The sequence below is a fragment of the Staurois parvus genome, unplaced genomic scaffold, assembly GCF_062004578.1.
Source record: "Staurois parvus isolate SC_StPar_1 unplaced genomic scaffold, SC_StPar_1.0 ptg001468l, whole genome shotgun sequence".
Taxonomy (NCBI): domain Eukaryota; kingdom Metazoa; phylum Chordata; class Amphibia; order Anura; family Ranidae; genus Staurois; species Staurois parvus.
This window is the reverse complement of record NW_028319264.1, coordinates 530,599-557,534: the sequence shown is the minus strand read 5'-3', so window position 1 is coordinate 557,534 and position 26,936 is coordinate 530,599. Positions and strand designations below refer to the sequence as shown.

Genomic DNA, 26,936 nt, shown 5'->3' with positions numbered 1-26,936 from the left:
GGGTCTCGTTGCTGAGCACAATTCAACAATACTTCAACAAAAATTAACTGCATGGTCGAGTTGCCAAAAAGAAGCCTTCACTGCTTCAAAAGCCACAAAAAAGCCCGGTGAGGCATATCAAATTGTTGTCAGGCATATTATAACCAAGCTTTTTTGTGGCATTGGTGCCATAAAAAGCCACAAAAAAGCCCGGTGAGGCATATCAAATTGTTGTCAGGCATATTATAACCAAGCTTTTTTGTGGCATTGGTGCCATAAAGGCTTCTTTCTTGGATCTGGACCATGCAGTTCATTTTTGTTCAAATATAAAGTATAGTTGTATCTTTTTCCAGAGCAGCCTGTATTTCTCCGGCAGTTACCTGTAGGTTTTTCTTTGTATCTCAGATGTCTGGCAGTTGTGGCTGCAATCTTTCCCGGTCTACACTACTTTGGCTTGGAATCAAGAGATCCCCCAATTTTCCACTTTCTAGTAAGCAATTGAACAGTACTGACTGGCATATGCAAGGCTTTGGACATCTTTTTATATCCTTTTCCATCTTTACAAAGTTCGATTACCTTGTTACGCAGGACTTTTGACCATTCTTTTCTGCTCCCCATGGCTCAGTGCATCCATGTGAAAGCTAACAAACTCACTATTTATACACAAACACTGATTGCAATTAAAAAGTTTCAGACGTGGGAAATTAACCTTTAATTGCCATTTTAACCCGTCTGTGTCATCTTGTGTGTCTGTACCAAGGCCTAACATTCCAGGAGATGTAAACTTTTGATGCGGGCCATTTGGGTGATTTCTGTTATCATTAAAATTTAAAAAGGAGCCAAACAACTATGAATGGCTTCATATGATCACTATCCTGTGAAGCCATTTTAACCTGTGTATGTCACTTTGTGTGTCTGTACCAAGGTAAAACATTCCAGGGTATGTAAACTTTTGGGGCGTGTCATTTTTAACAATGTTGTATGCAAAAGTTCTTCATGGTACACAACAGACATACGTGTAACATGAAATATGATCTATAAAAAGGTGGACAGCCTTTAAGCAGCACTAAGGCAGTTTCTTCAAAACTGCTACAGAAATGAATTGGTACCTCTGTTACCCAGTCTGTATAAAAACCACACACTGTAGGCCACAAAGAACAGAACCTTTTTTATTTGAAGTCCTGGATACTTTTATGATTGTCCACTTTTCATATGCAAGAGTTTATGTCAGAGAGCCTTGAAAGCCCCAACGATCGGAGGAACATTGAAGCATAACAAAAGGCAAACTTTTTTTAGTTTCAGATAGAGTAGAGAGGGATTAGAACACTATTAGGTTTTTATTGCTGTCTGTTCCCTCATTACGGAGATTCACCCTCTCCATTTGTCCTGTTTACCATTATAAACAGTAAAAGACTCTCCAGATTTTGGGTTGTCCCCTGAAAACCAAAAGGGGGAATTTTCCAATGGGGACCCTAGTTTTGGTGGCCTGGGGGAACCCAAGAAATTAATTTGCAGAGATTTCCTCTAACTTCCTCAGCCCTAACTTAAAGTAAAAGGAAATCCCCCCCCCAATGGGACATAAATGGCAAAAAATAGACTGACGGGTTAGAACCTCACTTACACTATCCAAAAATGGGGGGGGAAAGTTGCCTATAGTTCTACTTTAAACGACTAAAAAAAAAAACAAAAAAAAAAAAAAAAAGTATTACCAATTATCCTATGGTCTGAATGCTTTAAGAACAGTTTCTCTCACCTTTTGCCAGAAGTCCATAGAAAATCTCATATACCAGATATCACACTGGCTGTAGTCAAACCTCCCCAGGATTGTGACATTGGACTCGTTGGGCTTGATCTTATCAATGTCATCTTCCATTTTGCCTGGTTTCCAGCAAACAATGGCATTTTCACATGACTAATAGAAGAAAACACAAAACCAAAATAAAAACCATACGGGTAATGATTTTGTATCAGTCTTGTTTCACAAAAAAAAACAAAAATCAGTAGGGATGTTCATGATCCAAATTTAAAGAAACATTTTATTAAAAATTCAACACTTTATGTGTACAGACAAAGCATACACACATACTGTACATATACATAGACACACCTTCCACTACAGCTACCCTTTCTATATTATACAGTGGGGAAATTTATTATTTGATTACCTGCAGATTCATTAAAGTTTCCTCAATTACAAAGAAATGAAGGGTTTATAATGTTTATCATAGGTCTATTTTAAAATGATAGAGACAGAATATTAACCAAAAATCCCAAAACAATACATAATACAAATGTTATAAATGGAGTTGCAGCTCAGCGAGTAAAATAAGTATTTGATCCCAAGCAAAACATGACGTAGCACTTGGTTGGCAAGCACAGAGGTCAGACGTTTCTTCCAGTTGGTTCCCAGGTTTGCACACATCTCAGGAGGGATTTTGGTCCACTGTTCTTTACAGATCTTATCTAAATCCTTAAGGTTTCTTGGCTGTTGCTTGGAAACTTGAAGTTTCAGATCCCTCTATACATTTTCTATAGGATTAAGGTCTAAGGGCTATGCCCCTTCAAGACCTTAATGTGCTTCTTCTTGAGCCACTCCTTTGTTGCCTTTGCGGTATGTTTTGGGTCATTGTCATGCTGGAAGACCCATCCACGACCCATCTTCAATGTTCTGGCTGAGGGAAGAAGGTTCTCATCCAAGATTTTTACAATACATGGCCTCATCCATTGACCCCTCAATGCTGCAAAGTCGGCCTGTGCCTTTGGAGAAAAAAAAAAGAATGCTTCCACCTCTGTGTTTGGCTGTAGGGATGGTGTTCTTGGGGTCGTAGGCAGCATTTTTCTTCCTCCAAACACGACAAGTCAAATTAATGCCAAAGAGCTCAATTTTTTTCTCATCTGACCACAACACTTTCAATCCTTCTCTGAATAATTTAGATGTTCATTGGAAAACTTCAGATGGGCCTGTACATGTGTCTGCCTGAGGAGGGGGATTTCAATCCATGGCAACGTATTGTGTTACCAATGGTTTGTTTAGCGATTGTGGTCCCAACTGCCTTGAGATCATTCACAAGCTCCTCCCATGTAGTTCTGGGCTGATCCCTCACTTTCCTCATGATCATCCTTACCCCGTGAGGTGAAATCTCGCATGGAGCTCCAGACCGAGGGCGATTAATGGTTATATTGTATTTCTACCATTTGCTAATAATCGCTCCAACCGCTATCTCCTTCTCACCAAGCTTCTTGCTGATGATCTTGTAGCCCATTCCAACCTTGTGCAGGTCTACAGTCTTGTTCCCGACCTCCTTTGACAGCTCTTTCGTCTTGCCCATGGTGATGGTGAGGTTTAAATGGAAGAGATTCTGTGGACAAGTTTCTTTTATACACAGAACGAGTTGTCATTAGGAGCACCTTCTTATATTGACAGGACTAACCTGTGTACCACATGAGCACATAGCCAGACTGTGGGAGTCAGAATTATTGTTGGTTGGCAGGGGATTAAATACTTATTTTACTCACTGAACTGCAACTCCATTTATAATTTATAAATATATAGTGAAGCGCTATAGATCAATTCTAACACATGTGCAATAATATATAATGCTAGCCGTGCCAACATAATATTATTATTATTATACAGTATTTATAAAGCGCCGATAGTTCGCTCAGCGCTGTACATTACAATGGGAGACAGAACATGCGACAGAACAATACCAATACAATGCAAAACATGAGGGGATTGAGGGCCCTGCTCTTTCGAGCTTACAATATAGGAGGGAGGGGATGGTGGCACAGGTGGAGATAGCTGTGGGGGATGGAGTGGTAGGAAGAGTGGAGGAGGTCGGTTAGCAGGGGGTGGGGTAGGCTTTCCTGAAGAGATGGGTTTTTAGGGTGCGCCTAAAGGAGAGGAGAGTAGGTGATAATCTGATGGGTTGGGGCAGGGAGTTCCAGAGGATGGGTAACACCCTGGAGAAGTTCTGGAGGCTGGCATGGGAGGAGGAGATCAAATAAACCAATAGAAAAAGCGCCACACTGTATAACAAAATTAAACTGTGTGTTAGCAGCAACACCCAACCAAAAAAATATATATAAAATTATTTTGGCAAAGTGAACAATATCTAATGAGGGCATGCGCTCAATAAAAATATATATCACCATATAATTAAGTGTCCATAATAAATCTGTGCAAGTCCAAAACAAAACTCAAAAAATCCTCTGTGAATTCATAACACTGTGAATAATCCACCACCAAATGAATTAGATGGACTCACCAGAGCTAAATGCTGATCAAATTATAGACCAGCAATAGCGCTTGTGCTCTGGGAGCGATGGGTGAACGATATCCAGGGTATTAGAAGTAGTAATTTTCAATAATAGTCACGTCCAGGTGATCAATAATGGCAATCAGCATAAAGGACAGCATATCACTACCAGAAGCAATACTCTGCAGCCAAAGATCTCATGATGAATCTCTCCATTTAACTCCATATCACCATATATGCATGAGTCACTCAGGGACAAAGAAAAAAACATAATGGTGCAGTACGTTTAAAACACATATATATTTAATAAAATGTCAAAACAACTCACAAGAGAGGTGTCCAGACAGACACCAGCTTAACCAGCAATGCACAGCACTGAAGTAGTGGACGATCCCCGCTCACCGCGGATCACCTCCGACACACACTGGGAAAAGAGCGTCCTGACGTCAACATCGAGTAGGCCACTGGGAGGAGGAGACCAGGGAACTAGAGAGAAGGAGGTCTTGTGAGGAGCGGAGTGTGCGTGTTGGGTGGTACTTGGCTATTAGGTCAGTGATGTAGTTTGGGGCAGTATGGTGGACAGCTTTGTACGTCAGTGTTAGGATTTTGAATTTGATCCATTGCACAATCGGAAGCCAGTGGAGGGATTGGCAGAGGGGGGTGGCGGAGATGGAGCGGTTGGAAAGGTGGATGAGTCTGGCAGCCGTATTCAGGATCGACTGAAGTGGGGATAGCCTGTGGCGAGGCAGGCCAGTGAGGAGGGAGTTGCAGTAGTGGAGTTGTGATATGATGAGGGAGTGGATGAGCTGTTTAGTGGTTTCTGGGGTTAGGAACGTGCGTAATTTGGCGATGTTGCGGAGGTGGAGTCTGCACGAGTTTGTTAAAGATTGGACTTGGGGCTGGAAGGATAGGCTGGAGTCCAGAATGACACCAAGTACTCTGGCCTGCGGGGCGGGTTTGATGGTGGAGTTGTTGAACAGGATGGAGAAGTCAATGGGGGGTGGTGTCCGGGCTGGGGGGAAGACAAGAAACTCGGTTTTGGAGAGGTTCAGTTTAAGGAAGTGGAGCGACATACAGTCTGATATGTCGCTCAGTAGGTGTGTGATTCGGGCGGAGACTGAGGGGGTGAGGTGGGGGGTTGAGAGATAGATTTGTGTGTCGTCGGCATATAGGTGGTAGTTGAAGCCGTGAGAGTGTATGAGTTGGCCAAGGGAGGAGGTGTAGATGGAGAAGAGAAGGGGCCCGAGGACAGAGCCTTGAGGGACCCCAACAGAGAGGGGGAGTGAGGGGGAGGTGGTAGCATTATAGGTAACGCTGAAGGAGCGTTGTGAAAGGTAGGATGAGAGCCAGGAGAGAGCAGAATCTCTGAGGCCGAGGGAGTGTAGTTTTTTGAGGAGGAGGGGGTGGTCGACTGTGTCGAAGGCCGCAGAGAGGTCAAGGAGTAGGAGCAATGAATAGTGGCCATTAGATTTGGCGGTTAGCAGGTCGTTGGAGAGTTTGAGTAAGGCAGTTTCGGTGGAGTGTAATAGTGCTCAGTGGAAAAAATTACAAAAAATGCAATTGAATGTTCACCAATATAAAGGGAAAAAACATAAAAATTATGTATATCCATAAAATTGTGTAAGTGGTTCTTAAAAAAAGGGGGAAATCACATCCCGTGCTGGTATATCAATATCTAATATAAACACAATAAACATTAAAAGATCAAAAAAGGAAAATATCTGTGTAATTATAAAGCAAAGTCCATGCTAGTGAAACTGTGCCAACGTGATCTTCACCAGCGAAAAAGAAAAAAAAAATATCCTCAAATGGCAGCAATGCCTGCTCACCTCCACAATTCCACTCATCACAGGGACCATGAGATTGAATATGAACTTCTCCCCAGCGCACCTTATCCACGCCACCTCCACTTAAGGCCACATACATGTGATACAAAACAAATATCCTTCCATAGTGCAGTAATCTTTTTATTTGAAAAATGGAAATACTTGATATTGCACTCACATAAATTGCTAGTAAAAAAACACCTGTCACCACATCCTATAGGTGTACTGCATGGTTAATGGGTGTAGCAATATGGCTGCTGCGTCCGGAAGTGCGTCACCTCGTACCGGAAATGGCGTACCGACGCGTTGCGTCACGTGCCTTGTGACTTCATCAAACCTCTATTTCTGTGATGTACACAACTTTCCAGAATGTGTTTATATTAGATATTGATATATCAGCACAGAATGTGAACCACTTACACAATTTTCTGGATATACATAATTTTTATGTTTTTTTCACTTTATATTGGTGAACATTCAATTGCATTTTTTGTAATTTTTTCCACTGAGCACCATTATGTTGGCACGGCTAGCATTTTATAGCACGAGATTATTGCACATGTGTTAAAATTGATCTATATATTTATAAATTGTGTTTACACTTATTGGTATAAGTTGAGTGGCAGCAGCTATAACTAGATTTGCATCATCCATAATAACCGCAGGAGGACATCCACATTTAACTCCATTTATAACATTTGTATTGTGTATTTTCTGGATTTTCGGTTGATATTCTGTGTCTATCATTTAAAATACACCTATGACAAAGAAATGAAAGGTCTATAATTTTTTATAAGTGTCAAACGTACAAAATCTGCCGGGGATCGATTATTTCCCCCCACTGTACATACATAAGCAGCGAGTGTGTACAAAAATGTGCATTCTGCTGAAAATTAGGCTTGAATCACGGCTTCTAGCTTCCCGTTACTGATAATTCCCCAGCTACTGGGGGAGCTAGCAGAAAAAGGAGCCTCCATACATGTAAGTAGTGCAATCCTTCCCAGTACACAGCCTCCCGCCTTCGCCACCCGTGCTACAGAGCACACACTGCAAGGAAAACTCAAAGGACAGGAAGGTAGCTGTGGATGGCAAGGGGCTGAGCATATTCAAAATATGGCCTTCCCTCAGGCACTAGAAAAGGGGGAACCATGCCTCCTGCCGGTAATGGGGAGGGGTTCTGGAGCGCAAAGATTTAGGTCACCTGAAGGGGGACAAAAAAAAAGGTTGTAAGGAAAAAAGACAGCTGAAGAAGGACAGAAGCTCTTCTACCCAGCTTTCAGGCAACAGGTCTCTCTTCCTGACAGAGAAAACATGTACTGACTAGTTTGGAAGAAGGTCTTTTTGAAGTGTTTTTGGTGACACATTAACTGTTGAGGAGACTCCTATTACATGTGCTGTCTTGGAAGATGATTTGGGAAAATTAACTGCACACCGATGCACGCAATGATTAAAGTGATATTAAAGATTCAGGGTTTAAAGTAATTAAAAAAACCCCCACATATTATACTTACCTGCTCTGTGTAATGGTTTTGCACAGAGGAGCCCAGATCCTCAGGTCCCCCGACAATGGTTCTGGCTCATCCCCCCTTCGCGTATCTCCCCTTCCCCCAGCAAGCCCTTTGCTAGGGGGAGTTCTCATGCAGGCTCACTCCTGAGCCCTGCTGGCTGCATCTATAGGCACAGAGGTGTGGATAGCATTTGACTGACAGCAGGAGCCAATGTCTCCATCTAACATCAATCTGTCTAGTGAGGAGGGTGAGAGCCGCTGCTCTTGCACACAGCGCTAGATTGCTAGAAGATTTACCTTAATGCAGAGAGTGCATTAAGCGTAAAAACCTTGAGGCTTTAAAAACCACTTTATTAATCTCTTTTTTGTAGCATACCAATTCTAGCCTACTGTGATGTTTAGAACCTTTTTATACAGTCCCAGAGTGCAAAGAAAAAAACAACACTCTTCCAGGCTACATTCTAGAATTACGTCCTGCTATTAAACTCTCTGGCGTTAGTATTTAAAGTTGTGTTCAAAATAATAGTGTGTTGAAAAAACTGAAAATCCTTCTAATAGCTTTTATTTCCATACACACAAATGCATTGGGAACACGACACATTCTATTCCAAATCAAAGCATGAAAAAAAGATATCAAATTTGTGTTGTTCCTCTAAAAAAAAACTGTAGAAAAGTGAATATTAGACGGTTTAAAAAAACTGCAGTGTTTGTATTCTTCTTTACAAACTCAAACATTCACTATATAAACTGAAAAATATTTGAAGATTTTGCTTTCCTTTGAATGACTTAATGAATATTTGGTTGTAGTCGCACTGTTTCTGAGAACTGCTGTACATCTGTGTTGCATGGAGTCACCCAACTTCTGGCCCCTGTGATCAGGTATTCCATCCCAGGATGATTGGACTACATTCCACAGTTCTTCTCTATTTCTTGGTTTTGCCTCAGAAACTGCATTTTTGATGTCACCCCACAAGTTTTCTATTGGATTAAGATCCGGGGATTGGGTTGGCCACTCCATAACGTCAATCTTGTTGGTCTGGAACCAAGATGTTGCACGTTTACTGGTGTGTTTGCGGTCGTTGTCTTGTTGGAACACCCATTTCAAGGGCATTTCCTCTTCAGCATAAGGCAGCATGACCTCTTCAAGTATTCTGATGTATTCAAACTGATCCATGATCCCTGGTATGCGATAAATAGGCCCAACACCGTAGTATGAGAAACATCCCCATATCATGATGCTTGCACCACCATGCTTCACTGTCTTCACAGTGTACTGTGGCTTGAATTCAGTGTTTGGGGGTCGTCTGACAAACTGTCTCCGGCCACTAGACCCAAAAAGAACAATCTTACTTTCATCAGTCCACAAAATGTTGCGCCATTTCTTTTTAGGCCAGTCAGTGTGCTCTTTGGCAAATTGTAACCTCTTCAGCACGTCTTTTTTCCAACAGTGGGACTTTGCGGGGCTTCTTGCAGATAGCTTGGCTTCACATAGGCGTCTTCTAATTGTAACAGTACCCACAGGGAACTTTACACCTTCTTTCATCTTCCTGGAGCTGATTGTTGGCCGAGTCCGCGCCATTTTGGCTATTCTTCTATCCATTCCAATGGCAGTTTTTCGCTTTCTTCCACGTCTTTCAGGTTTTGGTTGCCATTTTAAAGCATTTGCCAGCATTTTAGCTGAGCAGCCGATCATTTTCTGCACTTCTTTAAATGTTTTCCCCTCTCCAATCAACTTTTTAATCAAGGTACGCTGTTCTTCTGAACAATGTCTGGAACGACCCATTTTCCTCAGAATTTCAGAGAGAAATGCACTGTAACCAGCATGTACAACATTTGCTGCCTTCCTTCCTTAAATAAGGGCAATAATTGCCACCTGTTTTTCAAAGAATGAATGACCTCACTAATAGAACTCCACACTGCTATTATTTTGAACATGCCCCTTTCAATGAGTGATTCAATGACACAGAATCAGCAGCATGCATGTCATGACTGTTGGGTCTGTTGGATTTCTATTACTCTACTATACCTGCTAGTAAATTATTTGCCATGTAGAAATATCATTTCTACCAAAAACAGTGATTGATCCGGTTAGTGATGTCTGACTGCTATTATTTTGAACACAACTGTATATGCTCTGATAGGCTTAGGAAAGACCCGGCACGCTCTGGTGCTCAAGACCATCATTAAGCTGAAAAAAAAAGTCTCAAATTAAAGGGTAGGGGCAGACTGGCCATTACTGCCTATAAGCCACACACTGTTACCAGCCAAACACAAATTCCTGGGCCAGAGATGCCTATGGGCAGCAGGTGAGTTGTATTGTAGCATGTTCTATTTACACATAGACCACTGCAATAAAGCTTAATGGTTTACCTTTGACAGTATCAAGTCTCCAAGCCACCTGACACAATCTACGTAATTTCTGTGAATGTCTCTTGTAGAGAAATCAGGAAAATGGATCTTTTGTGAAATAAACGGCCTGTGAAAACATAAGACATGGTTGATATTTTTCAAGAGTATCATGTGAGAAGTATTAAAGGCAGTGTTAAAAGGGCAGAATTAAACTGTGCAGGATTCACTTTTAGAGCACTAAAAGAGAGAGATCAGCATGAGCTCATCATTCTGGCAGGAAAAAGGAGGGCTTGCTTGTTTATGTAAAATCTGCTTCATTGTGCACCTATGCTGCTGTACCCACTTATGGGCTCCATTCAGAAGGGCACTGAGACCTGTTCTCAGCCAATTTTTTCTTTGTGTGCATCCACCTCAGAGCGGCAGGTAGGCAGCCAGTCAGTTCCATGCACATCCATTCATTCAGATCCATGTAACCGTTCATGCCTGCATATCAAACTATGACATGTGACTGTGTCCATGCAGTTTCTATATCCACTCCTATAGGCTGCCCATGTACAACTCTGGGATGGATGCATATGCAACAAAAGCAACTGAGCATGGAGGATGGGTCAAAGCACCCGTCTGAATGACCCCTAACAGTTTAACCTGGCACAGCATCATCAAGGAATGCAGCACAGGCCTGGGATGTGTACCTACATCATCGGTGTGCAAAACTACACTTTCAAAATTCATGCTTCAACTTACATATTACCTGCAGTGGAAAATCAACTGTTCTGTCACAACAGGTAAATCCCCCAATAATAACCAATTAATTTGGATTACCTGAACTCAAAAAGCTAATATATCCCCAATTCCAAGAAAGAAAATGCACTATTTTAATAAAAAAATAAGCATGTTGAAATAGCAGCGACACATCAAAAAAGTTCTCTGGCAAAGAACATTCCCAATTCCAATTAAGTTGGGACAGGGGAACAAAAAGCTAGCAAAGTATATCGCCAATTGCAAATAAGTTGGGACAAGGCATCAAAAAACATGCAAATTACATCCCCAATTCCATAAAAGTTGGGACAGGGCAATAAAAATCTGGCAAAGTACACCACCCATTCCAAAAACATTAGGACAGGGCCATGTGTACCATGGTGTAGCATCCCCTATTTTTTATTTTTTTTCAACAACACTCTGTACATTTCTGGGAACTGAGAGCAGTTGCTGGAGTTTTTGGAGAGGAATGTTGTCCCATTCTTGCAAGAGCAAACGCTGCTAAAACCTAAATATATCATTCAGAACTGATTGTGCCTTTCCAGATTTCAAGTTACCCATTCCATACACACTAATGCACCCCCATACCATCAGAGATAAAGGTTTTTAGAGTGCTGATAAGCTGGAAAGTCCCTCTTCTCTTTAGTCCAGCATACGCGGCGGCAATGGCTGACAAAAAGAATGTCAAATTTTGATTTGTCTGACCACAGACAGTTTTCCACTTTGCAACAGACCATTTTATATGAGCTTTGGCCCAGAGATGGCGGCGTTTCTGGATCATGTTCAGATATGGCTTCTTCTTTGCATGATAGAGCTTTACCCTGTGTTTTTGGATGGCATGGCAAACTGTTCACAGACAGTGATTTTTGGAAGTATTCCTTAGTCCATGCAGTGAAATCCGCCACAGAATCATGTCTGTTTTTTAATGCAGTGCCCTTTGAGGGCCTGAAGAGCTTGGGTGTTTCGGCCTTGTCCCTTGCGCACAGAGATTTTTCAAGATTCTCTGAATCTTGAGGATATTATGTACTGTAGATGATATATTTAAAGTTTTTGCAATGTTTAATTGAACATTATGCTGAAATTGACAATTTTTAGAGGCAGCTTTTCACAGATTGGTGAACGTCTGCCCATCTTTAACTACTTGATCTCTGGAAGATTTACCCCCCCCCCCCCCCCCTTCATGAGCATGCCATGAATGTGATACGGCACTGCGTTACTTTAACTAACAATTGCACAGTAATGCAATGCTGTACATAAAATTATATCTATGTAATTTTTTTTCCTACAAATAGAGCTTATTGGTATTGGATCACCTCTGGGTTTTTTTTATTTTTTGCGTTATTAATGAAAAAAAACAATACTTTTTACTTTTTGCTGTAAAACATATCCCAATAAAAATTAAAAATTCTTGATAAATTTAGGCCAAAATGTATTCTGCTACATATTTTTGGTATTAAAAAAAATCCCAAAAGCGTATACTGATTGGTTTGCGCAAAAGTTATAGCGTCTACAAATGGCAGTATATATACTGGAGTTCTTTTTTTATACTGGTAATAGTGGCGATCAGCGACTTATAGTGGGACTGCGATATTGCAGCGGACAGTCTGACACTGACACTTTGTGGCAACCAGTGACACGACTAGTGATCAGTGCTAAAAATATACACTGTCCCTGTATAAATGACACTGGCTGGGAAGGGGGTAAACATCTAGGGTAATCAAAGAGTGTGTGCCTAGCCAGTGTTTTTGTGTGTACAATGAATTTTAACTAGGCAATCCCCGAATATGCAGATCGCCATAGACATAACACAGCTCTGCCTTGTTTACATAGGCAGAGCTGTGTTCTGTCAGTCTCCTCGGAGATCAACAGCTACCGAAGCTCATCCAATAGCCGGCACCTGTTGATCAGCTTCTGCTGTGTTTAATGACAGCAAATGTGGCACTCCAGCAGCAGGCACCCCTCCAAGTGGTGGTAATGCAAAATCACATTTATATACATGATTTTGCACAGAAAGTTCATCCTGTAGCAGTAAATCTGCTATAGGGCAGATGGACAGTGGTTCATTCTGAGACACTGACTCTCTAAAATGTTTCTTTATACCCAATCGTTACTGACGTGTTGCCAATTAACTGCTTCCCGTCTACCCTATAACTGTAATTCTGCTACAGGGCGGCATGGGTGCGCAAATCACGTTCCGAGTAGGGGGCGTGCGCGCCCTACCTGTGCTGCTATTCGCGGCCTCAACTGTCAATCACCGGGTCCCGGATGGTGAGTACTCACCGGCACCCGGTGATCGTGGAGCATTACCAATGGAGGGAGAGAAATGTAAGTAAACAATACAGTTCTCTTCCGTCAGCGCCCGCACACTGCTATGCATGGCTTTGCATAGCAGAGCCATACAAAGCAGTGTTCTTACAGTGACACACACACACACAGTAAAACAGCACACAGTAAACCCTTTGATCACCCCACATGCCCAGTGCCATTAATACAGTGCCAGTGCTTTTTATAAGCACTGATCACTGTACTGGTGTCACTGGGGATGTCAGCAACACCAAGTCAGTTTTCCCCAGTGTCAGAATGCTTGCCACAATCCTGCAGTCCCGCCATAATTCGCTGGTCGCCGCCATTACTAGTAAACAAAAACAAAAAAAAAATTCCAGTATATATACACCATTTGTAAATGCTGTAACTTTCACGTAAACCAATTAATTTACACGTATTGGGATTTTTATTTTAGCAAAGACATGTAGCAGAATACATTTTGGCCTAAATTTATGACAAAATTAGATTTTTTTACATTTTTCTAGTGGACATGTTTAATAGCAAAAAGTAAAAAAAAAATTATTTTTTATCAAAATTGCCTTTTTTAATAGCGCAAAAAAAAAAAAAAAAAGGCAATCAACTGAAAAAAGCTCTATTTGCGTGGTAAAGAAAAAAAAAAGACATTTCATTTGGGTGCAGCATTGCATGACTGCGCAAATGTCAGTTAAAATAACACAGCTCCATAAACACAAAAAAATGGCCTGGTCAGGAAGAGGGGTAAATCCTCTGGAGGGCAAGTGGTCAACCAAATTAATTGCAAAATGATCCTCAAGTTCTTTCTTGCTATACCACTTTGCCAGCTTTTTGTTGCCCTGTCCCAACTTTTGAGACATGTTGCTGCCATCAATACCTTTTATTTTTCTTTAATATGGTAGATTTTCTCAGTTTAAACATTTGATATGTTTTCTATTGTGAATAAAATATGAGATTTGAAAAGCATTGCATTAAGTAGATTTTACAAAGGGTCACAACTTTTTCAGAATTAGGGTTGTACATATTGTACGCACACGCACACACACACACAAAGACAGGTCACCTATTTGTTTTGTTAGGATTGTATTCATAGGAGTCTTTGATTGCAGTATGCATTCTTTTTGAGTTTAGTCGCCACAGTTTGAGTGAATGGTCCATTCCACACGACATAATCTTCTCTCCTAGCAGATCATAGTCCTATAAGCAACATATGCAAACCATTAACGCATACTGACACAAAGCTGTTGATATTATAAACATGCTAAGAAAACTGTTCAAAGGTAAGCAAGGACCTTGAAGCATAGTGAGCCTGTCTTCACAGAAATATAAAAAAACTGGTGCAGAGTAAATTCGACATCGAGCAGAGAACAATGCTGAAGAATGCTGCACCATTGCGCATTTTTCTTGCAGTTCTTCTGCCCTTTTCTAGAATTTTTTTCTCTATGCAGCTAATGCAGTTATCCCATTATATTTGAAATGCATGGAAACAATGAGTGAGCTCAGATCTCAATTAACCTACCAGCATGTCTTTGGAGTGTGGGAGGAAACCGGAGTACCCGGAGGAAACCCACGCAGGAACAGGGAGAACATGCAAACTCCAGGCACGTGGTGCCGTGGTTGGGATTCAAACCAACGACCTGAGTACTACCAGGTGGAAATGCTAACCATTTAGCTACTGTGCTGCTGTGCTAATTATGGAATACATCCCTTGCACCTAAACGTTTGTCTTAAGTCTTTTCTGTCGTTCGTATTTTGTAATATGTTCGAGCTTTCGTAATACTGTTTCTTTTATGTAACTAGATAGATTGTTTGTGTTAGTTTAGATCTCCATCCTATTCAACAATAAATTTTGGTTGTTTCACTTCTGGGTAAGAACTCTTCATTTACCAAATCATATCAGAGAAATATTATATTTCATAATCTATAGATTTGGTCAACAACGCAGACCAGGTGGGTTTTTTTTTCCTGCCTCTAACGTTGAGTTTAAAATATGCCTCCAAAACACAACTCCTGTAGAAGCAGCAATTTTTTAACCACTTCCCGTCTGGCCGTTGTATATAAACGGCTGGACGGTGGCAGTGCAGGGTCGGGCGGTTGTTTATAAACGGACTCCCCGCACCCTGCTTGTGCGTGCTCCCTGGGAGCACGCAGCACCGCGATCCAGTGCCCGCTGTGTCCTCCGAACACAGTGGAACACCGATCGTCGGACAGGACTCTGTACGAGGTCCCGATCATGTGATCACTGATTGGCCAATTGACTAATTGACTAACTTTTTTTACTAAAAACAACGGAATACATTTTGGCCAAGATGTATAATGAAATACTATTTGCAAAATTTTATAAGAAAAACACTTTTTTTTCAAAATTTTTGGACTTTTTAATTTACATAGCAAAAAAAATTAAAATCCCAGCGGTGAATAAATACCACCAAAATAAAGCTTTATCCGTCTCAAAAAAATGCTAAAACATTTATATGGGTACAGTGCTGCATGACTGCGCTATTGTCATTCAAAGTGTGATAGCGCTGAAAGCTGAAAATTGGCCTGGGCAGGAAGGGGGTAGAAGTGTCCGGACTGGAAGTGAAGCCAGTGTGCATGGAGCCCAACTCGCTCAGCAGATGCGCTTCTGTTCAGCATTAAGGCTAGGTTCACTTATGTGCGGGTGGTTTCACTGCAGATCTGCATGAAAATCTGTGCAGCTGCGCCACCGAGAAATGCGGACCCGCAGGCGGGTGCCAATAGTTCTAATGGCACGCCGCCCGCACTGGAAAATGCAACCGTACCGAGAACCGAGGTTCCCGTGCGGGCTGCATTTTCGGAAGAAGTGCAGGGACTTTATCTCTGCGTGTCACAGGGCACGGGAGTCCATTCAAATGAATGGGCTCTCGTGGCTGCACAAAATGTGGCCCACACGGCCACATATATGTGAACCGGGGCTAAGAAACACTTTGAATGAAAGCCAGATGACAGAACAAGAAGCAGAGAACAACTTACCGCACTTAATACTTCATCTCTATGACCTTCTACACCTCCGAATATTGCAACCAGAGTGTCAGTCTGAATATTCCACAATCTCAGTGCATGGTCTGCAGGAACAGCAAAGCAGTTTTGCCAATTCAAATGTAATTATTCAAAATGCATGGAAAATGTTAACAATTGTCTTTGTCACATAGTCACTGAAAAACAGACAGATTCCACAGGCTCAGTACTCCTTCCATACCTATTAAGTGCAGAAAATTACCTTTGCTTACAGATAACAGAAGATTTGGGTCTCTTGGGTGAAACTTTAATTCATTGATTGCATTGCCGTGGCCCACATAGTGCTGTAACGAGAAACAGAAAGCAGGATTAAAAGAAAAACATCTAATAACAATGATCAGGTTATGTAATGGAAAAACTAAGACTTTGAACAAGCAGGTTATGTGCAAATTGTGGTGCTCTGCTGTGAAGCCAACCAGCTCTATTTTTCTTGTTTCTCCACCTATGCTTTTTCATCTACAGTTGCATGGTTGTGACTTTTCTTTAACCACTTGCCCTCCAGAGCCTTCCTGACTAGGCCATTTTTCATGTTACGGCGCTGCGTCACTTTAACAATTGCACTGTCATGCAATGCTGCACCCAAATCAAATTTATGTCCTTTTTTCCCCACGAATTGAGCTTTCTTTCGGTGGTATTTGATCGCCTGTGCGGTTTTTATTTTTTGCACTATAAACAAAAAAGGCTGACAATTTTGAGAATAATATTATATTTTTGACTTTTTGCTATTAAACATCTTTAACAAAAAAAATTTGTGATTCCCAATACGTGTAAATTAATTGGTTTAAGTGAAAGTTATAGTGTTTACAAATGGCGGTATATATAGTGGAATTTTTTTTGTTTTGTTACTAGTAATGGCGGCGATCAGCGGCTTAGCGGGACTGCAGCAGGCATTCTGACACTGGGGGAGAACTGACTTGGTGTCACTGACATCCCCAGTGACACCAATACAGAGATAAATGCTAATAAAAAGCACTGACACTTTACTAATGTCACTGGGCAGGAAAGGGTTAACTGTGGGGCTGTTTGTGTGCTTTCCACTGTAAGCATACGGCTTTGTATGGCTGGGCTATGCAGAGCCCTACAAAGCAGTGTGCAGGAGCTGACAGGGGAGAGAACTGTCGGTAATACTCAGCGATCACCAGGTGCAGGTGAGAAATGCAGTCAAATACAAATATATATATATATTTACACACAAACACATATACATACACACATATATACACACACATATCTATATATATATATATATATATATATATATATACACACACACACACATATATACATACATACGTACATACACATACATACATGTGATTTTAATTTTGCGCACCCACCGCCCTGTAGCAGTCTTTCTGCTATACAACGGACGGGAATCGGTTAATGTGTACTTTTACTATAGACACCTTGAATTAATGGGCAAATTTGTAAGCCCAGCACCCTTTGATAATGTGCATCGCACGAAACGCATCAGAGGGGCTACAGTATCCGGACGTCTGACCACCGCTGGTGACCATCCTGAACGGTATCTGGTCAGTGTTTACCTTCATTTTTATCTCCACCTTTCATTGCTGTGTTACCCTTTGATACAATAAACTCAGTGTCTACGGTATCACGCTATGTGGTGTCCCTTATTGGGCTCTCTTCATTGAGAGTCCCCACTTGCAGAACCTGTTCAAAGGAACCACAGATGGTGACACGTTTGAGACTCTTGGAGTACCTACCCTGAGCTGCGATTGGAAGGTGTATGATCCTGACCTTACCTTGGCAGTAGATGACCACTACCTGATGAAACAGGATAATTTCACATGCGTATTTTTGACGCACTTCTGGTGAGTGCGCACTTTTTTACCCTAGATTCACCGTGTGGTACACTGGAACCCTGCCCCACGCACTCATTAGGATCTACCAGATCCCCACGTGGGCCCTCATTTTTCTTGGGACTTTTTATTCACTCAAGTTCACCTCAGTGTGATCCAATACTCTGCACTTTATTTTATGCTATAATATGCTGTCCTTCTTTATGTTATTTTAGCGCTGTACCTTTATATGTATTCTGTTGGAAGGTTCATTCTTGGTTACCTTTTTGGTGTTCTAGCAGTTTTAGATAGCACTCGCATATTACCTCTTTACAAATTTGATACATATTTAAATTTTTCTGGAATGCAAAATCACAACTCACATAACCTAATAAAATCTGTTATTCTGCTTTCTCCTCCTATCAGCATGCTTCTGGTAAGTACATGATCTGATTAGCCCCTGAATGTCCTCCTTCCTCTCCATCTCAGAGCTCCGCTGTACAGGGACTGCAATTTGACACCAAGTCATATTCAGGGAATTACACAGCTCGCATTTGAACAATGTATTTATTTTGTTTTACAATAAAACAGAGCTGCATTTAGTGTTTTTATATTATGATGAGCTTTAGGTTTTAACATCCCAAAAATTGAAAATTTACCTATGGATTTTGAGGGACGCGGGTAGCGAAGTACTTCCAGCTAACAAAGGTAGGTGAAAATGAACGCTTGCACACCAGCTGCTTACTTTTGCATGATAATGTATGTAACAGGAGTACTTAACCCTTTTGTGACAAAAGGTCAAGAAATAGAGATCCCCAAACCAAATATAGCAACATCAGAATGAATGGGTTAGCTGGGGTTTAGTTGCCAGCTGAGAGAAATAAAAGCTGCGATAGTAGCCAGGAGACCTACTGCAATAGCTTTAATACAAATACTGAAATAAGTGACCTATTCAGCAGATAGGAGAAGAGTATATTACATTGCATCCACTAACCTTGATACACTGCATAGTGATAGGATTAATAATACGAATGATCCCCCTGGACCCAGCCACTGCAAGGAGTGGGTGACTTGTGTTGCTGTCATACGTCCATGCACAGGTGTAGAAGTTTTCATCTGCCTATATCTTACACTTAAGGAGAACACACAAAAGAAAACTGCTGCATTGTACAAACCTATGTGCAGTGCCCATCCCCCCAATCCTTACCTGAGCCCCTCCCAATCCAGTAACATTCGACAGCCTATGCTGTTTGGGGACTCTTACCCTTCATTGGCTAACAGCAGCAAGAGCTATTGGCTCCCACTGTTGTCAATCACAACCAGTGAGCCAATGAGGAGAGAGCAGGGTGGAGCTGCGACTCTGTCTTATGGACGCATAGAGCAGTTGCTCAGGGAGGAGCACAAAGCGGTGCCCCCAGGGAGAGTGGCTTTCCCTGGGGGAACTGCTCGAGGAGGAGCCAGGTGCAACGGTGTGGACCCGAAAAGAAAAGGATCAGGGGCTGCTCTGTGCAAAACCATTGCACAGAGCAGGTAAGTATGACATGTTTGTTATTTATAGGGAAAAAAAAAGCCAAACAAAAAAAAAAAAAAAACCCCAACAACAAAAGCTTTGGTGTCATTATAAAACTCATATACTACTAGAAGCGCTAGAAGTACAGCTTCCAATTTTGACTATCAAATTTTTGGCCTGTCTTGAGCATGCACCATAGAACATCCTAAAGGGAAATCATAATGGTTCTGGGTCAGTATTAACGATTTTAACATTGATAAGATTTTAAACATTTTGTCATTTTTGTAACTCTATGTATGCATTTTTGTGTGTCACAAATAAACATTTTATACATAGCAAACGATTCCCAAAGTAGGATGGTTTATTTAACGTGATTGGAGGCAGGCTGCTACTACTGTACTGACTGGATTTGACTGAACCTCAGATTGTGCCGTCTGATGATGGATAAATCTCTCAGTAATTGCAGTTTATACTACGGACATCTATACAAAAGTCTGTTCACAACACCCTGACTAGCAGGACTATAAGTGACTGGTAAGTCTTACATTTTATTTTTGTTAAACAACAAACAGGCTCACACTCACCTGCTTTGTGCGAACGCCTGGAATCTCCACTTCTGGGATTTCCTGATGGCGCTCCTGGTTCCTCCGCTTCTTGGTGTGCCACAATAGGAAGCAGCTTCCTATTGTGGAACATGTGTGCTTGATCCTGAGCCATGCTGCCTGTGTCCACTGAGACAGATAGCATGGCGTAGCACCACCCCCAAGCTCCTCATCACATGATTTGACTGACAGCAGCAGGAACCAATGGCTCCCGCTGCTCTCAGCAAAGCTTGTGAAAGCAGGGAGAAGAAGAGCAGAGTGCCCCTGTAGAAGGGCACAGTGCTGGATTGTGTATTAGAGGGGGTGATACTTTACCCTAAACATGTTTTACCTTAATGCTCCACTTAGATTGTAAGGGGAATTTTTTTTCTTTAAAAACAAACTTGGTATACTTGCCTGCTCTGGTTTTGCAGAAAATGGCCCCGATCCTCCTCAGGTACCCCACTGGCGCTCCTGGCTCCACTGCTGAGGTCAACCTTAGCAAACCCCTTACTATGAGGGCACTCATGCTGGCTTGCTCCCAAACTGCGCTCTGTGTGTCCATTGACACACGTAGTGTCGCTTGGCAAAGCTCCCTGCTCACTGGCTGAGATTGACAGAGCAGGAGCCAATAGCTCCCACTGCTGCCACTAAGCCAGTGAGGAAAGAGAAAGAGCTGCAATGCTGCATTCTTGCAAATCGCTCTATCGACATTGGGCTCGGGATGGGGGAAGCTGCACACAAAAGGTTTTGTAACTTAATGCAGAGAATGCATTAAGGTGGAAAACTGCCTTTAGAATCACTTTTAGAACCACTTTAAAACCCTTTTGATGCTAGATCCGTACATCGTAAGGACTTGACAGCGAGGGGTTTTGCACATAATCTGGTGGCTGCAGCCACTGGGATTGTGTATAAAATGGACAGGAAGACTCCTACCCCCACCCACCGGCAGGTGGAAGCAGTTGGATGGTTGCGCAGCCGCCCAATTGCTTCCACACGACCCGGTAACTGTGCTAGGGTAATTTATTTTGCTTGTTTGCCCTAAAATTCACTACAGCGTGTTTTTTTAACTGACATTTTGTGTTTCTTAGACCTTTGCAGTAATAGCGTGTGACATTAATTGGAACTACCACTTATTCTCTAGGGGTGTCTGCTTTCAGAAAAGATGTTTGGGGTTTTGTGTAATCTTCAGAACTAAAGAATTTTTAAACGTGTGAAATGATTGGGGCAGCGCAAGGGTTAAAGCTCCACTTGCTGAAAAAAACAAAAAACACACTTTTCTGAGTAAAGGAGAAGTATAGGGTTTTTAAAAAAAAAAAAAAGTAAACCTCCATGCTGCAGCACCTGTGTGATACTGCAGCAGCCCCATGTTGGCTCGAAGACCAACAACTGAGTGATCACATGACCGCTGATCATTCAGTTATCAGTCTTCTCCAACTGGAGAATTGCGACCATTGCTCTCCGCTCAGTGCCTATTGGAGTGTCAGGCTGGGGAGGGGGCAGGTGCAGCTGGCTCTTAGCCATGGTTTGAGAGGAGAAGAAAGCTATCAGGCAGCTGGGTGGTTCCGGTCAATATTGTTATGATCCTTTTAGAGCCTGGAGAGGTTCTGTCCTGCCAGCTGACTCAAGGTCACAGGAGAACAAGTGCACCCACAAAAGTAGTATGGCCAAAATAAAACATTTAACATAGAATAGTTGATGGCTAAACGCTCGCTGTACAGAAGAAAGAACAAGATATTTTCTGGGTCAAAACAAAAATGCTATTATATTGAAATATCCAGGGGCATGAACACATACACTGATCTCAGCATGAGAATAAGACCTGCAATACTTTTTACTTTACAATATGCACAGAAACAGGAGCAAAAACTGAAGGATACATCAGCGTCTACGTAAGACTGCAGTAATCGGATTTCTCCTTGTGAATGACATTCATATAACGTGACCTGTAACCAGAATGAGAACAAGTGAGGTAACACAATTTTGTTTATAATCACAAGCAGCAAGTGATATGAATACAAAAGCAATCAGATAACATCACACCCCAGCATCTTCTCTCAGCTGTCACCATTATTAACGGTTGCTTCTTTAACACCTTCTATCAAGGCTGCAGTGATTGGCAGCTTGTACCCACCCCTCCACCACAGCAACACGGTAGGTACAAAAGACAAACAAAAAATCAAATCTGGACAGAACACAAGTTTGTAACTTTTTTCCCTCAGTAAAAATGATTTTGCAATTCAATAAAAACACTACAAAAAAAAAAAAAAAAAAATATATATATATATATATATATATATATATATATATATATATATATATATATATACACACACAGTCAGGTCCATAAATATTGGGACATCAACACAATTCTAACATTTTTGGCTCTATACACCACAATGGATTTGAAATGAAACAAACAAGATGTGCTTTAACTGCAGACTGTCAGCTTTAATTTGAGGGTATTTACATCTAAATCAGGTGAACGGTGTAGGAATTACAACAGTTTGCATATGTGCCTCCCACTTATGAAGGAACCAAAAGTAATGGGACAGAATAATAATCATACATCAAACTTTCACTTTTTAATACTTGGTTGCAAATCCTTTGCAGTCAATTACAGTCTGAAGTCTGGAACGCATAGACATCACCAGATGCTGGGTTTCATCCCTGGTGATGCTCTGCCAGGCCTCTACTGCAACTGTCTTCAGTTCCTGCTTGTTCTTGGGGCATTTTCCCTTCAGTTTTGTCTTCAGCAAGTGAAATGCATGCTCAATCGGATTCAGGTCAGGTGATTGACTTGGCCATTGCATAACATTCCACTTCTTTCCCTTAAAAAACTCTTTGGTTGCTTTTGCAGTCTGCTTTGGGTCATTGTCCATCTGCACTGTGAAGCGTCCAATGAGTTCTGAAGCATTTGGCTGAATATGAGCAGATAATATTGCCCGAAACACTTCAGAATTCATCCTGCTGCATTTTTCAGCAGTCACATCATCAATAAATACAAGAGAACCAGTTCCATTGGCAGCCATACATGCCCACGCCATGACACTACCACCACCATGCTTCACTGATGAGGTGGTATGCTTAGGATCATGAGCAGTTCCTTTCCTTCTCCATACTCTTCTCTTCCCATCACTCTGGTACAAGTTGATCTTGGTCTCATCTGTCCATTAGATGTTGTTCCAGAACTTTGAAGGCTTTTTTAGATGTCGTTTGGCAAACTCTAATCTGGCCTTCCTGTTTTTGAGGCTCACCAATGGTTTACATCTTGTGGTGAACCCTCTGTATTCACTCTGGTGAAGTCTTCTTTTGATTGTTGACTTTGACACACATACACCTACCTCCTGGAGAGTGTTCTTGATCTGGCCAACTGTTGTGAAGGGTGTTTTCTTCACCAGGGAAAGAATTATTCGGTCATCCACCACAGTTGTTTTCCGTGGTCTTCCGGGTCTTTTGGTGTTGCTGAGCTCACCGATGCGTTCCTTCTTTTTAAGAATGTTCCAAACAGTTGTTTTGGCCACGCCTAATGTTTTTGCTATCTCTCTGATGGGTTTGTTTTGTTTTTTCAGCCTAATGATGGCTTGCTTCACTGATAGTGACAGCTCTTTGGATCTCATCTTGAGAGTTGACAGCAACAGATTCCAAATGCAAATAGCACACTTGAAATGAACTCTGGACCTTTTATCTGCTCATTGTAATTGGGATAATGAGGGAAAAACACACACCTGGCCATGGGACAGCTGAGAAACCAATTGTCCCATTACTTTTGGTCCCTTAATAAGTGGGAGGCACATATGCAAACTGTTGTAATTCCTACACCGTTCACCTGATTTGGATGTAAATACCCTCAAATTAAAGCGGACAGTCTGCAGTTAAAGCACATCATGTTCGTTTCATTTCAAATCCATTGTGGTGGTGTATAGAGCCAAAAATGTTAGAATTGTGTTGATGTCCCAATATTTATGGACCTGACTGTATATATATATACACACACATACATACATAAATGTACATGTCTAACTCAGAAGAGTTGTTTTGCGTACAAAAAACATTGCATTTAAACAGAACACTGAAGAAAGCTAGCCCTTCAAACAAATGTACACATCACATGAAAATGGAACAGAAAAGGAGGGGGGACGTTAAATCTCTGGGCAATAAGAAGCCACTAGCAGTCGTATAACCTATATTCATCTGGTCATCTCAGGTCTACAATAATTAAATTCCAGGAAAGGTTTTCTTTACATAGATGCATTGATCTATTTGTAGACCAATGTAACGGAGTATTTACCACACCTGGTCGAATCCTCTGGAAGGTGAAAAATCACTGAGACACCGCTACTTCAATGATCTCCTCTTACTTCCAGGTCCCATGCTGAACGACTAGCCTGATGTACAGTGAATACAGGAGGTTGGCAGCTCAACACGGCTGCCATTCAGAGAATGCTTTGCATTTTCTGAATGAATGCAAAGTGCTCTGATTGGAAGAGGTGGCGAAGCAAGGCAATGATGTCATGCTTTCCACCACGTCCAATCCGAGAAAGCTTTGGATGTGTTACCTATAACGCTGCCATCTCCCCTTCACTACCTCTCTCTGTTGGAGTCCCTCAAGGTTCTGTCCTTGGACCCCTTCTCTTCTCCATCTACACCTCCTCCCTTGGCCAATTGATAAACTCTCACGGCTTCAACTACCATCTCTATGCTGACGACACACAAATCTCTCTACCCCTCACCTCACCCCTTCAGTCTCCAATCGCATCACCAGCCTACTAAGTGACATACTGGACTGGATGTCACTCCACTTCCTCAAACTCAACCTTTCCAAAACTGAGCTCCTAGTATTCCCCCCAGCCCCCCCGACTTCTCCATCAAGACCAACACCACTATTATCAGTCCCACCCCTCACGCCAGGGTGTAATCCTAGACTCCAATCTGTCCTTTCAGCCCCAGGTCCAATCACTGACAAACCCCAGAAAGCACTAAGCAACTCATCCACTCCCTTATTATATCACGCCTTGACTACTGTAACTCCCTCCTCATTGGCCTACCTCATCGCAGGCTATCCCCACTCCAGTCCATCATGAATGCTGCTGCCAGACTCATTCACCTTACTAACCGCTCTGTATCTGCCACCCCTCTCTACCAATCCCTCCATTGGCTCCCAATTGCCCAATGGATAAAATTTAAAACACGAACACTGACATATAAAGCCGTTACTAACACTGCCCCTAATTACATCACCGATCTTGTTTCTAAATACCACCCAAACCGTATTCTCCGCTCCTCGCAAGACCTACTCTCTAGCTCCCTTGTCTCCTCCTCCCATACCCATCTCCAGGATTTCTCAAGGGCTTCACCCATCCTCTGGAACTCCCTACCATAATCTATCAGGCTATCGTCTACTCTGCTCACTTTTAGGCGATCTCTGAAAACCCATCTCCTCAGGGAAGCCTACCCCGACCCCAGCTAATACTGGAATCCTCTACTCTTCCTACTACTCCATCCCCCACAGCTAATCACCTCTTGTACCACTATCCCCTCCCTCCTAGATTGTAAGCTCCAAGGAGCAGGGCCCTCTAATCCCTCTTGTATTGAACTGTATTGTTACTGTACTGTCTCCCTCCAGATGTAAAGCGCTGAGCAAATTGTCGGCGCTATATAAGTCCTGTATAATAATAATAATAATAATTCATTCAGATGACTGGCACCCATGCTGAGAGGCCGACTTCTTGTGTTCAGAATGCATCAATCTAGCCGCTCAGCACCAGAAGAAAAGTGGAGATGACTGGAGTAGCGGGGGTGTCCTCCAATGATTTCCATCTTCCAGGAGCATCAACAAGATATGGAATATACGTAGTTACACTGGCCCTAGCTGGTCCAATGTAACTGTAAAAATATACCATACCTGGAAATCATCAAAACATATTACGACGCATGCCGCTGTAGAATAAGATATGGGACTGTCTTCAGGTAAAAAACTCGCAGAGGTTGGAGATAATTAAATGTAGCCACCCATGTTTTGTAATAGGTGTCATAGTTAGCCCTTTTGAGAATGTGAGCTCTTCCACCAAAAGTCACAATATCCAATCTACTACAATGGTGATCTGGGGGTTTTCCAGTATTTGGGAATCAGGCCACAATCATCAGGTGTGGTAGCAGTTACACAGTCATATTATGAAATGAGTGACAACTGTTAATCCATCATTATTGCGGTCTATGATCAACCAGTGCACATAGGGACTTGTAGACACGTAAAGGCTTGATTTCTGAATGGAAATACAAAGTGCATGCAAAGTAACTCAGGGGAAACCAACTATATTGGTGCATTTGCAGTTACGATGTATGACATACCCTGTTACTGCCAACTGTAGCAAACACTAGTGGATCTCCTTCCTTACTGTGCCAGTTGAACTGAACTCCAAAAAGAGGCTGGTTGTGATCTTCCTGTAGGGAAATGAGAGGGTATTAAATAACGCTTAACGTATATGAAAAAAAAAGCATGTAAATATTTCAAGTTTTCAAATCTGCCTTTCATTTAATTAAAAGCTCAGAGTTGTTATAATACATTTGAAGCACTTTATTAAGCTACAATTTGGCTGAAAGTGGTTGTACACCCTCACATATACCCAGTGAAGTGGCTGGCCTCAGGTGATACACAGAGATGAAATAAATCCTCCTATATACGTTGTACCTGTTTATCTGCAGTCTTGTGAAAAAGACTTGAGCGTAATAAACCCCTAATCTAAGTTATGCAGCTGGCATGAAACGTGTCCCCACATGCATCAAAATTGTAAATAGAAAATGCAGCGAATAAAAAAATATAAATATATATATATATATATATATATATATATATATATATACATACACACACACACACATACGCTGGGTCGCTGAACCCAATACTCTCACATTTTTTTTTTTCCCCACACTCCAAAGCAACAAAGACACCCCCTCCCCCCCCCCATGGTAGCCCGTTAGGCCCACCCACCCTAAATCACAATCTAAAGTTAATGTGGTTTACATACAT

The 26,936-nt window shown here is 41.8% G+C and overlaps 1 protein-coding gene across 1 annotated transcript in view; it reads right to left on the bottom strand.

Moving 5' to 3' along the window:
• The window catches only part of EED (embryonic ectoderm development), a 65,770-nt gene that overhangs the window by 12,782 nt on the left and 26,052 nt on the right, over positions 1 to 26,936 (bottom strand). Inside the window, exons 3-10 of the mRNA XM_089662417.1 lie at positions 26,258 to 26,350; positions 21,787 to 21,852; positions 18,810 to 18,935; positions 16,219 to 16,300; positions 15,972 to 16,063; positions 14,041 to 14,174; positions 9,942 to 10,047; positions 1,733 to 1,891 (exon numbers count right to left, since the gene is read on the bottom strand). Coding sequence (XP_089518543.1) covers positions 1,733 to 1,891; positions 9,942 to 10,047; positions 14,041 to 14,174; positions 15,972 to 16,063; positions 16,219 to 16,300; positions 18,810 to 18,935; positions 21,787 to 21,852; positions 26,258 to 26,350 — 858 coding nt within the window. The remainder of the gene's footprint in view (positions 1 to 1,732; positions 1,892 to 9,941; positions 10,048 to 14,040; positions 14,175 to 15,971; positions 16,064 to 16,218; positions 16,301 to 18,809; positions 18,936 to 21,786; positions 21,853 to 26,257; positions 26,351 to 26,936) is intronic.